Source organism: Epinephelus fuscoguttatus, linkage group LG15, assembly GCF_011397635.1.
Source record: "Epinephelus fuscoguttatus linkage group LG15, E.fuscoguttatus.final_Chr_v1".
In the NCBI taxonomy this organism is placed as follows: domain Eukaryota; kingdom Metazoa; phylum Chordata; class Actinopteri; order Perciformes; family Serranidae; genus Epinephelus; species Epinephelus fuscoguttatus.
The window spans coordinates 15,685,888-15,699,309 of NC_064766.1; the positions used below are offsets into that span (position 1 = coordinate 15,685,888).

The 13,422-nt window shown below is 38.6% G+C and overlaps 1 protein-coding gene across 1 annotated transcript in view; it reads left to right on the top strand.

The window, feature by feature from the left end:
* The window catches only part of ak5 (adenylate kinase 5), a 104,159-nt gene that overhangs the window by 64,192 nt on the left and 26,545 nt on the right, over positions 1–13,422 (top strand). The window contains exons 9-10 of the mRNA XM_049599252.1: positions 6,443–6,488; positions 9,669–9,713. Of these exons, the coding sequence (XP_049455209.1) occupies positions 6,443–6,488; positions 9,669–9,713 (91 nt within the window). The remainder of the gene's footprint in view (positions 1–6,442; positions 6,489–9,668; positions 9,714–13,422) is intronic.

Below are 13,422 nucleotides of genomic sequence, written 5' to 3' on the forward strand. Positions count from 1 at the left end.
TGTTGTTGTTTTTTTTACTTTTTTGTAATCTCGTGTAGCCTCTTCTTGTTGAGCTGCTTCATTTTTGGCTGATAATCATTTAGCACGGTGGTTTTCTTCTCAACCCTTTTCATGACAAGGCCCCCTAAATTGATACATATTAGGTCATGGACCCCCATTTGATAAGATTTCACTTCAGAGACCTCCATCGGAAAAGATTTTGGTTGTCAAACATGATTAATTAGTTGATTGTTAGTTGAATAACTGGAGGAAGTGAAACCATTGATCAGGATAGTCACTCTTATAACTCTTTGTCACATCAGACTCACTTCCATAGCAAATTAAATAGTACAAATAAATTAATTTATTAATAAACTATTCTCCATTTTTTGGGGGGGGACTCATGGGAACTACCTACCCCTGCTGGAAAACCATAGTACATTGTGTTACTCGTGCACTAATATACACTCATATTTTTATTGTTCATTTTTTTTATTGATTGACCATGACTGTATCTTGTGTCCAAATCCTTTAAGTAAATTTATTATACTGATATATTTAGAGGATCAAACTTTTTGTAAAAAGGGCCTTAAATGGGTGGCATGGTGGTGCAGTGGTTAGCATTGTTGCCTCACAGCAAGAGGGTTCCTGGTTTGAACCCCAGGGTAAGGGAGCCCCTCTGTGCAGAGTTTGCATGTCCTCTCTGTGTCAGCGTGGGTTTTCTCCGGGTACTCCGGCTTCCTCCCACAGTCCAAAGACATGCAGGTTAATTGGTGACTCTAAATTGCCCGTAGGTGTGAATGTGAGTGTGAATGGCTGTCTGTCTCTACGTGTCAGCCCTGTGATAGTCTGGAGACCTGTCCAGAGTGTACCCTGCCTCTCGCCCAATGTCAGCTGGGATAGGCTCCAGTCTTTGCTTAGGCTTAGGTATAAAATGAACTTGGGAAGGTTTAGGGAAACATCATGATCTGAGTCAAGGTGGGGGGAGGCTAGTCGTCATGGTCACAATAATAAACATGTGGCATTTGTGGCTTTAAAAAAGCAACACTGAGGATACAGGAAACATTCAGTTGTCTCCCATTTTAAATTCCAGCACTGTCGCTCTGTGACTGCATCACCTGACCTCCTTTGCTTATTAAAATTTCATGTGTACGTGTTTATGTAACTGATGACAGGACTCCACCTGGGATTCTCATCTGGGTTGAATCTGTCCATCTACAGACCTTCTTGTTCGCACGTTACTCGAGCACTCTTTGTGCTCTGCACCACTGTGCAGATTTCATTGTGTTGTCCTTGTTTTAGATGAGAGTAATGAAAAACCAGAGTTAAATTCCTTGTATGTGTACATATATGGCAAAAAAAAATCTGAGGAAGACATAATGTCTTTTTTTTTAGGAGCATCTTTTATCTACTCAGCGTGCAGGTGCCTTTGTCTCAATGTTGTTTTTGCCGTCTTGCACCATACAGTTTTGGGACGCTGATATTTTGTTGCTCCATAAAATGCAAAAACAATTTAGTGAAATTACTTGGGCACAGTTTGAGAACGAGAACAACCCATAATAAATGTTTGCTACATTTATGTGCACATCAGATGTTTTTCTCCCAAATGTGAAGTCGGATGCTCTGTTTTCACACATTGAATTGCTTTTCGGTGGGAAGTGAAAGGAAACATTGAGGTGATGAAGCACATAATGGCTTGTTTGGACTCCTTTTAATAGTTGCATGCCTGAGAGACCTGGCTAGTAGAGACAATAGATGCCTGTTTCATGTTCCTAGTCAGACTTTTGTAAATGTTTTGCACAATTGGAGTAGTTTCCACTGCCAACAAACACTGTGAGGTTGTAAATTTGTGTTAGATAATGCAACTTTGTCTAAGTTTGTACTAAAGAAACTATTTTTTTGGACATTCCCTCCATTCTCCTCCTCTGGTGCTTGGATGACTGATCATTTTCTATTTGCCTTTTAAAAGATTCATTTATATTTTAATTTTGAACCCTCTCTGCTTTATTTGAATAGAAATGAGTCGGTACTAAACTGGAGAGTCCATTAGGGAAATATTTGATAAATTGTTCGCTCAAATTGTCCCAAATCAAATTATAAATCATTCATTCATATTATTAATGAATCATGCATTCAATGTAATTATTTTGCTACCTTTATTCAATCATTCAGATCCTCAAATTGCTCCACGCATTTAAATGAATATTGCTCATTTGTCTCTGTCCCCTCGACACTCACTGTAGCTCTGTTATATTTAATAGTCTTATTGTCATCTTATTTATCTTATTAAATACCTGGATATACGTCATTTTGACAGGTGGTTGTTAAACAGCACATTACGATTGACATCCTGTACACATTAATATTTATCGAGATAACAGATTGTTGCTACTGCAGATGGTAAAGATATCTCTTTAAGCTTCTGGAAAACATAATGGCTACAAGAACATAAATGGGGGCAACTGAGTAATTAGCAAATTTAGCAATTAGCAACGTTAGGGTACAAATGATTATTTCTAAAGAGTAAGTTAAAACTGCAGGAGGTCAATTGTGAAATAAGTCACTCGTAATGAATCAACAGAGAATTATCTACCACCTCTGGGGACGTCTGTCAACTTTTTGTTTTGGTTTTACTTGACTGGTTTGGGTCAGACCCTCATTAACATTGTTGCAGGCAGCTCTTCTAAACCCACTGTACTCAACCTGCTCAGCACCAAACAGCAGACAGACAGTTAGTAACAAGCATTTAGTCAGATGATACCATCAAGAGTTGGTGGAGACCAAAAACAGAGCTAAAAGACAGTTAATATTTGCCTTAAAGGGATAGTTCGGATTTTTAGTGGGGTTGTATGAGGTGCTTATCTATAGTCAGTGTATTGCTTACGATAGATGGCTGTTGGGTCACTGCCAGTTTGGAGAAGCAGACAGAAGTACCGCTATAGACACTAAGCAATGCACTGCTGTCTATGGGAGTTTGTAGCAGAACATATTTTAGCCACTTAAAATCACTTAAAGTGGGTGGTATATTGAGAATACTTTCACCACTTTACCTTTTCATCAGATAGCCCTTTCCTTTGGCACCAAATTTACTCAACTTTGGAACTTCAGTATTCATAATTATCTCCCTCTTTCAGCCTGTTCGGTCTTCCTCTGCAAAATTTGTTCTCTGTACTCTGGTTCACAAAGTTACCCTTTTGTCTCCACAGAGAACGGCATTTCCTCATCACTGACATAATCACAGTGTTTTTGGGTTTTTTTGTATTTGTTGTCTCCTCCATAAACCGCTGAAAGTCTGGCCCAAACAGCTGAGCTGCAGCACTGTTTCATTTATGCATAGGAATACGGATGTTTGACAGATGAGAAAATGTAGTCCCAAAGGAAAGGTGCTATCTGACGGCAAGTTGAAGCTGTAAAAATATTCTCAATATAGAATCCACTTAGACTGATGTTAATGTTTTAGGTTCCCCATCCACAGCAGCACATGCTGAGCTTAGGTGTTGGCACGTCTGTCTGCTTCTCCAAACAGGGACATGCCAACCTACATCTACTGTAGGTAATACACTGACTATAGATTAAGACCTCACATAACTCAGCTTCAGAATACCCAAAGTATCCCTTTAAAATCATCAGGTGACCAGAGGCACGACTCCAAATGAAAGCAAATGTTGCTCTGTATATGCTGAATGAGTGAATAAGCAACTGTTAACACGTTCATCATTAAAGACGACTTAAAGAGTTGGGTCAGGATTCTGTCTATGAGTCACTCCTTTTACATCACACAGTCATTTGATCCACTTTTCAAATAAAAATACTGATTACAGTGGTTTTAAATTACTGCAGGGATCAGAATACTGAATAACTTAATTAAGATTTGACTCCCTTTATTAAAAACAAAGCTCATGCTACATCAGGACAAAATGAGCTTCTCACTCAGCAAGACTAAATGGATTCCTGCTCTTATCTCTTACATGGCTCTGAATATTATCGTCCTCTGTGCTTCACAAAGATCCACAGTGATCCCGCTGTTATCATAATCATTCTCAATATGAGCTGTGCAGACTTTTGTGTGTTTGTCTGTTTCTGGTGTCACCAGACTGTCAGGTCATAAGAATTCATGATATTGTCTGACAATGCCAGCACTCGAGTTACTTGCAGGTCATTTGTTCCAGAATGGTGCACATGGCTAAAACTGAGGAGGATAACCATGGAAACCTGCAGCAATGAGACTTGGGGGAGAAATTATCTCAGAAAAATGGTCTCAAATGTCTGAAATAGTTAATGTGTGCTTGAACCCAATGAATCAGACTTCCTCTCAAAACAGATTAAAGTGGAAAATGTCTTTCTGTAATTTCTTTCTGCCCTGGTTTGACTTGGACATGTGTTTGTATCTCTGTATGAGGCTGCTGAGAGGTTCAGTCCTCCTCCAGGCTCAGACCATGTCTTCGCTCCAGGGAGACAGAGGGTTGACTCAGTACTCTTATTCTCTCAAAAATCATTTCATCTTGTTGTCTTTTCTCGCTTTCAGTCTGAGACCTTACTGTGTTTTTCTCCTGCAGAATACTGTAGCCTTTTCTTTGTGTCTCTTGTTTGATTTCCTCTTGCCTCTTCTTCACAGTGTTACTTGGCCAAAAGTATATGGACACCCTATGATTCTGCTCTTATTGCTACAGGATGCAATTATATTTTAAACAACAGTAAGAGGAAGGCCCATTCCTTTTTCAACATGCCAGTGACCCCATGCACAAAGCCAGGGGACAGTTTCAAAGATATTTTAGACCAGGGCTGGGTGACCTGGAAACAATCAGATATTACAATAGTTTTGATCAAATACCTCAATTTCGATATTGCAGCAATATTAAGTTGACTATTGGTGCTTTCACAAAATATTTACACAGTGAATTTTTTTTGATAAATAATCATCAGTAATGTGGATATAATGACTAAGTGGGTTACAGGCAAATAATAAAAAAAGTTTACTGTAATGCTGCCTTTAAAACCAGGAAAAAACAACACTTCCAATTTCATGATATCCCAAATCCCAAAAAACACCATATCCTGTCTCTTATAACGATATCAATATAACATTGATATGTTTCGCAGCTCTATTTTAGACTGGTCTGTAGTTAGGGTCACCCTGCTTATTTTTTTGTTGTTGTTGTTGTTGTTGTTGACCACCACAGTAAATATACAGCAATGAGGAGTCACTTACGTAAAATCTTTGTGTAGAGTAGAGCTGCCATTCATTTTATTATTGATTAATCTGCTAGTTATCTTCTTAATTAAAGGATCATTTGTTTCGTCTATGAAATTGAAGAGGCGTCATCAGTGGTTATCAACCTCATAGACGTGTTAGAAGACAGCTGCTACACCTACTAGTAGGTTCAGAGGGTCGTTATCAGCCCGATAAAACTGTCACAGTTTTTAGGTTAAGGCAAAAAAACCATGTGATTAGGTTTAGAAAAAAGAACATGCTTTGTATTAAAATGAGTATGGTCATTATGTAGTATAATGGGACATAGTTAGTTACAGTAAGTCAGCGCTGAGTTTTGGTTTCACATGGTACACAAGCAGCTGTCTCTTGGGTCAAAGTTCTGTGTTTGTTTGACCCATCCACTCACCTTGACCTCCTCCATATACTCGCTTTATTCTTTGTCCCCTGACTTCCTCCTTTGCTCCCATCACAATTACTATTGCTACAAGAGGTTGCCATCTATGCTCCTGATGACAAATAATAATGGCAATTTCATGGGCTGATACCGGCTTTCTAAACCTACTAGCTGGTGCAACAAGCCCTTTTAACCCATATCTATGAAGCTGATAACCACTGATAACAACCATTCAGTTGAGTGATAACATTTGAAGTGTGGGCATTACCATCATAATTTGTTAAAGCCCAACGTGAGTGAAAAAAATCTTTTATGAGGTTACCTCTTTTATGAGGTGCTCTGGTAGCTCACCTAGTAGAGCTTGTGCCACTTGTAAGCTGAGTTCTAGCAGTGGCACAGGTTTGATTCTGACCTGTGGCCCTTTGCTGCATGTCATCCCCCCTCTCTCTTCCCCTTCTACCCTCAGCCACTACATAATAAAAGCAAAAAAAGTTAAAAAAAAAAAAAAAAAAAGAAAGAAAGAAAGAAAGAAAACGAAATGAGAATTAAATAAGACTTCTTCTGTCAAACCAACACTTCAAGAGAGAGAGAGAGAGAGAGAGAGAGAGAGAGAGAGAGAAAATCAAAAAATTCTCACCATTTGGAAGTTTTTAAAGGAGGATTGACTTTTAACAGTTAATAGATTATCAAGTAGATTCATGTATTTTTTCTGTTAATTTTTGTTCAAATGCAATTTCAATAGGTGAATGTGGCAAAAGCACATAGATGACACAACATGATGAAACTTAAGAAGAAAAAAGATGCATTTGAGATGTGAAAACACACAGTATATAACACAAATGTCTCTGTCTTTACAGGTCAGAGAGGAGGAAGAAATTGGGTATGCTGAAGGAACCACAGAAAGTGAGTGATTGACATGGTTGATTTTGATTGTTTGTCTGTACAAACAAAGGACAAACACACAAACACACTTACTGTCCTTCTGTGAGCTGCATCACACCATACAACCCAAGCTTTTATTAGCAACCATATATTTATCCCCATCTGCTATCTTTTATATACCAGCAGCTACACTCCATTCAATATTTCATCTCTCTCTCTCTCTCTCTCTCTCTCTCTCACACACACACACACACAGAGTTCCATCTTAGTAAATGCCATGTGTGTCATGTAGCTGTACTTCATCAGATTGCTGAATGAACTTCTCCCTGTAGCCACGTGTGCCTGAGTGTGTGTGTGTGTGTGTGTGTGTGTGTGCGTGCGTGTGTGCGCGCGTGCGTGTGCGTGTGTGCGCTTGTGTATGTGTGTTTTTTCATTAGCGTTGCTCTGCATCAACAGTATTGATTGTGTAATGGAGGGGGAGAGGGGCTCGTCTGTTGATTCACTGTTGCCAGTTGGACCTGATGTTTATCTTGTCAGCTAGCTGTCGCTACGCTAACATCAACTTGGAGCAGGCAGAGGACAGAGAGGTGGAAGAGGAGGAAGAGGAGGAGGGGAGGAGAGGGAGGACACTTGTCTGATTAAAGAAGAACAAACCCTGCGAAATTTGCCAGAGCCATGTTTATAATATGAAGTATATTTTTAAAATTCATTGACAAACTCTTCACTCTCCTCCTCACTTGTCTCCAAGTGTCTTTTTTTTTTTTTTTTTTTTACAATAAAGTACATTACTTTTTGAAAAGCCGCAAAAACAGGGATGAGGTCACACACAGTGGATAAAGAGGATTGAGTCCCTGCTCCTCTGTACTCTCCCCCCTCCGGACTGAATGAATAATTAAATGTTATTATTGCATTACGGACATAATTGTTGTTGTTCCCACTGCTGTTTTATTTTCTGCTAATTGGGAGAGCACTTCTGTTCATGGCCCAGTTTAAAGATGTAAATGTTGGCATTCATTTCTTTTAGTGATTAAGTTAAGTAGGTTACAGCTGCTCAACAATATGATAACAGTTTATATCAGACCGAATGACTTGTCACTGTTGGTAACTGTTGGTGAACCTGTGAGCTAAATTAAAGCTAAATAATTAAAACATTCATTAGGACAAATGATATTGCTTAAATGACATTCTGTAAGTACACAGAAGTTATTCAGAGGGGATGCATACTTAAAACTGAGCCACTGCCCATTCAAAATGTCTGTGCATGCCCCTGGTACTCAGTATATAGGGCACACTGCATTTACTTTGTATATGAATAATTAAGACAAAACTTCTGTTTCAATTCTGAATACATTAACAGAATAAGCAAATAGACTTTAACTGAGATGAAGGTTTAGAAATAAAGCATTGTTGTAACCATTTGCCTTAGTAGTGAGTGAAGCATTGTAAATTAATACTGAGAGTTAGCATTCAGGATAATATCTTAAAAACCAGAACCTTAATTTACACAGTAATCTATTGCAGTCATAGTCATTCAAAAGATGATTAGCTACTGAAACGAAACAAGCAGAAGAATCATCAGCAGACATTTCCTGTCTTCTTGTTTTGTTTTGTTAATAGAAGGACACGGTAAATAATGACAGTGTCATCTTCAATGTTATTAACCACTGAAAAGGAAAATTAAGTTTGATGTAGATTTGGTCTGTATAGAACAGATTGTCCTGCCGTAAAACAGTTTCCAATTAAAGACTGTTGAGCCCCATTTTAGAGCCCATTCGCATTTAAAGTACATCAGTTAAGAAGTGACAAACAAAATTGCAGTAATGAGATGCCAAAGATATGTTTAAGGTAGCAAGAAGGGTCTGTTCAATCTTCATAATACAGATTTCTATTAGTTTAATTTTTTATAAGTGATAGTGATGCTAGGTCAAAAGTTAATTGAAGAGATCTTTGTCCAAAATGTGTATGGGTTGTTTGTTAAAAATGTTTTTTATTTTTTTAATTTGTCTCTTTGGCTGCTAAATGTTACTTGCTAACTATCTGTGTTCGTCTGCTGTTTGGTGCTAAACAGTAGCGCATAGAGTGCTGTAGGGATGACAATGTTTTGTAGGCCGCCGTGGAAGTAAGCATCATTACAGAAAATAAGCCCTGCTGCAATCAAACATTTTACCTAAACGTTTTATTCAGCAAGATAATCCTCACGAATGAACCCCTATTCGTGACAATCAAAGCTTAAATGCAATCGCCAGGAGTAAAAAGCTAATGTTAGGCTATGAACGAACTACACTAGACCTGTCACATGACTTAACGTCACCACCATAACAAGACTTGAAGCCATGTTTGGTATGATGACGTGCTGTAGTCTCAATTAGCCACTTGTTAGCAACCGCCTAGTTTAAGACACGTAAAAGCTTCAAAGTTTACAAGCGGGGTATTTACTGACATATTTCATGTCATAGAATAAAACGTGAAAGTCTCCTCAGCTTGTGTTTACCACAGACCTTATTTCAGGCCCTGTACAAAAAAGAACCCTTTACTTCAAGACGAGGGAACTGGAGTGATAAAATGCTAACTCATTTCCTAGTTCTTGGACTCATCCCTGGGGCTCTCTGTTGGTATTGGTCAAAAATGGTAAATGGACTGCATTTATAAAGCACACTCACAGTCTCAGTGACCACTCAAAGTGCTTTACAGCACAAGCACCATTCACCCATTCATACACTGGTGGCTGCTCATTAGATTAACATTCACATACATTCACACTTGGGATTCAATATTCCACCAAGGACACTTCAACATGTAGACCGCAGGGACCAGGGACTGAACCATCGACCCTCCAGTTTATAGAGAACTGCTCAACCTCGTGAGCCACAGCCGCCTAGAAGATGCCGTTTAAGTCTGGTTCTAGTTTGTTTATATAAGCGAAGAGGCTCATTAATATACAATGTATTACTAATTCATCTGAAAAAGTTGATGATGTTAATAATATCAATTAATTTATCATTTAAAGAACAGCTTGTAAATAGGCTGGCTGATAAAATGGTAATAAAAAGAGGGGAATAATAGAGCAGACCTCAGGAGTGTGTGTGTGTGTGTGTGTGTGTGTGTGTGTGTGTGTGTGTGTGTGTGTGTACAGTATGCCGTATGTGCTGCATGTGTTGATCTGCACTGCATGTTAAACTCTGATTTTCTCTCCTCTGACAGTTTATTGTACAGAACAGAGGAAACCAAAGGTCATCTTCATGATGGGTACGTGCACACAACACATACACACACCTCAGCACTGGTGGAGCCTACCTCATTAGGAGCAGCTGAAAATGCACACACTGACACAGGCAAGATAGTAATGAGCAGCAGCTGCTGACTGCTGGGCCGGTTGTTAGTTAAACTGGCCACACACACACACACACACACACACACACACACAGGGAGGCAGAAAATAATACCGATCAGTTGATCAGCTGCTTTGACATTTCTGCACGTTTCAAGTGAAACTCAGACAGTTGTAGCTCTGATGAAAAAGCTGCGTTCAGAAGCGTCGCTGGAGAGAAAATGACAGATGATTTGTTCTCAGAGGCTTTTGCTCGTTGCAGACGACAATGGAAAGTTCATGAAGTAATTTCAGAAAGTTTCAGCAGAAAAGTTTGCTCCTGTAGAACTTCACAGCTTGTTTCAACACCAGAAAATAAGACATTGATCATTACATGAAGAGAAGAGACGTAGTGGAAGATGTAAAATACTTCACAAATCCTCATTTAAAACTTCACTTACAAAAGGCATTAAAGTAAGTGATAAAAACAATATTTTAGGTGAGTCTTTTTTATTGTCGTCTCATATATTTTGTAGATTTTATGCTGAAAATTCAACTTCAGAGTTTCTTTTCATAAGCAATGTATGTTTATTTATCGTGCACTACCAATAGGTGTGTTTATTATGGACTATTTAACTCCTCTTATTTTCAAGATGATCTGTTTTGACATGTATTACCTCTGGCAGGTTTGATGGTTTTACCCTGCTTCGGGTGATTAAATTCTTTTGCTAACCGTGTGATAAACATTTTTACCCAGCAAAGATCCATCTGGGATCAAAATTTGTTCTGTGTAAATAAATCAGGAGTCAGTGCAGCTGTAACAGTTCATGTAATGTTGGTTTCCAGCAGCTTTGCACCTGTAAGTCATTTGCATATAATTACACTCCTTCTTCAGTTTGGGGCTATTTTCCTGCTCTCAGATCAGTTGAAGGATAAATGCTCCTACACAGGTAGCGAACGTGCCTGAATCTCTTTGGATAATCCTTAGATCTAAAATAAAATTGTGTCATGAGCTGAAACGAGGCTGTTTATTAGAATTCCTCATAAACTGAAGTAGCACAATGTAGATAACTGTCATTTATCAAGAGAAAAAAACAAAACAATTACAGGTTTAAGGATCTTAGATGTGAGGATTTTTTATTTTTCTCTGTTTTGTGTCACTGTGGATTGAGTATCTTTGGGGTTTTAGACTGTTGATCAAACACAGCAGACTCTTTGAATGTGTTATCTCACACTCTGGGACTTATGATTAAAAAATAATGAAATGAATAATGAAAAATCCTAATCTTCAGCATGAACTATATAATGTGGTGATATCTCTTATGCTGCCATTTTGAGCAGGTTTCTCCTTTTCTCTCTGATTCTAGTGAAATGAAAGTCTCACAAAAATGAAATACTCAAACACTACTGCTTCAAAGTTCTGCTCAGGTGCAGCAGATGAGTAAATGCACTCATTTACTTCCACCCTCTGGAGCCAGAGTTTGAGTGTGTTTCTTTGTGATCAATTAGTATGCTGTGACAGTGAAGCAGTGTGGCTTAGTCCACTAATTGAGGCCTAGACAGAGAGGCAAAGGTTAATGAGAGATCTGGGACTCAGAGTCTCCCTTACCCACCGTTCACTTCGCCACCACTGGAAATCACTAAAGATTCAGTCATTAAAAGATTGTTTCTTTCACATGGCTATGTGTGTTAGTGTAAAAAAACTTTCCATGAAAACCAGCATGACAAATCCCCACTGATCTGTACTAACACCAGTTTGTGTGAATGTTTGAGAAACAGACGTCGAAGTTAGACCAGGGGTTTTCCCTTTAGCAGGGGCAGATAATTGGGGGAAAATGCCAACAGCATATAAAACATTAGTCGACTTGCATGTGTCTCCTGAGCAGATTTTAGAGCATATAATGAAAAGTTGGCAACATCAGCTAATACATTTAGGATTTTATTCTGCTTATAACCTTCAGCGTGTTCTAAGAGAAATAGAGATTCATCAGAGCAGTAAATGGTTTACAGCTTTCATCACAGCATCAGTTTCTCCTGCTTTAACTTTTAATTGTCACTGTTATAAACTGAGCAGCTGTTGTCTTCATGCATGTCTGTAGTATAGCTGTTACCCTGAACTATCACTGTTCTCTTTAGATCTCTCTTAAACCTTTCGCTGTTCAGCCTGCAGGTCGCCAGAGGCAATATGTGAGACAATTCACAGACAGGTTGCACTATGACATGTTAGATGAATATGAACATGTTACATATGTAGTGTCTTTTCAAAAAGAACAACCTTACAAAAACATAGTAATAATAAATAGTAATGATAAAATCATGTTTCTGTCCATCAGGTGAGTGTAAGGCCAATATCCACTATTCTTTTCGCCTTGTTTTTGGTCTCCACCGACTCCTCAGGGAAACATCTGTCTCTTTCGTGGCTAAATGCTCCATTATGTACGCTGATTAGTTGCTAACTAACTGTGTCCATCTACTATTTGGTGCTGAACAGTAGCATATAGAATGCTGCAGGGATGACGTTGTTTTGTGGGCTGCTGTGGCAGTTGGCATTGCCTTGGTTCCCTTGACAAAAAAACAATGGAATTTCTCTCATTGGATTTTGGATTATTGCAGAAATAAGCTCTGTGGTGCTCTGAGTGCCTACACGTTTTGTTTAGCAAAATAATCTTCACAAAAGAACGCCACTTTATGATTCTTTAAGTATAAACGCAATTGTGAAGAGTAACAAGGTAATGGAAACAGAACACAACTCTGAAAACTATGCTCAGCAGAGGAAAAAACAAATGGCACCATAATATGCAACTGAGGGCTGAAATGTTAACAAAAACAGTAGATAACAGCATGTCAAGGGATTATTCAAACATCTCGTGTCTACCAGAGAGAAAAAAATGTTTTAAAAAAAACTGTCTCAGTGTCTTCCTCTCCATACATTTCTTATCATGGAGAAATTATCCCACTAAACAGCCAGTAGTGATATACTTTGATATTTACAGCTATTTGATCGAATCACTGGGTAAGATCATCATGTAAGCTAACAAAGATCAAAACCAGGCCTTGCAAAGCTTACTTATCTTCACCCTCTACAGTTTGTCTGGCCAAATTACCTAATGCTGATGACTCATGCCTACATCCACTTTTGTCCTCTTAAAAGCTCTGTTTTTTAATTCAGCACCTTTTAATTACTTAGATCTGGATTCTTTGCCCTGTTGGTAGTGCATCCCATCACACAGCAGCTTTTAGACATTTTTCTGTTGTTTGTGAGCAGAGGGGATAGACAAGGAGGCACCTTCACTCAGTACAAAGTCATTGGAGAGCAATAAAATTTTCCTCTCCGATGGGGGCAGGACTTCAATGCGCTTTGTCTCTGTAAACAAACTACACTACCATCACATGGCCAAACATCCTCTCCACAACAAGGCTGTAAAGCCATGTTTGGTCTGAGGAGACTCTGTAGTCTCATTTAGCCGCTTGTTAGCAACTGCCTTTTGAAGACACATAAAAGCCTCAAAATGAATAGGGTGTTTACTGATGTTTTTTTATGTCATACAACAAAACAAAAAATGAAAATCTCTTGAGCTTGTGTAAACCACAGACCTTAGTTCAGGCATTTAACCAAAAACCCATTCAAGAAACCCATCGACTTTTAGA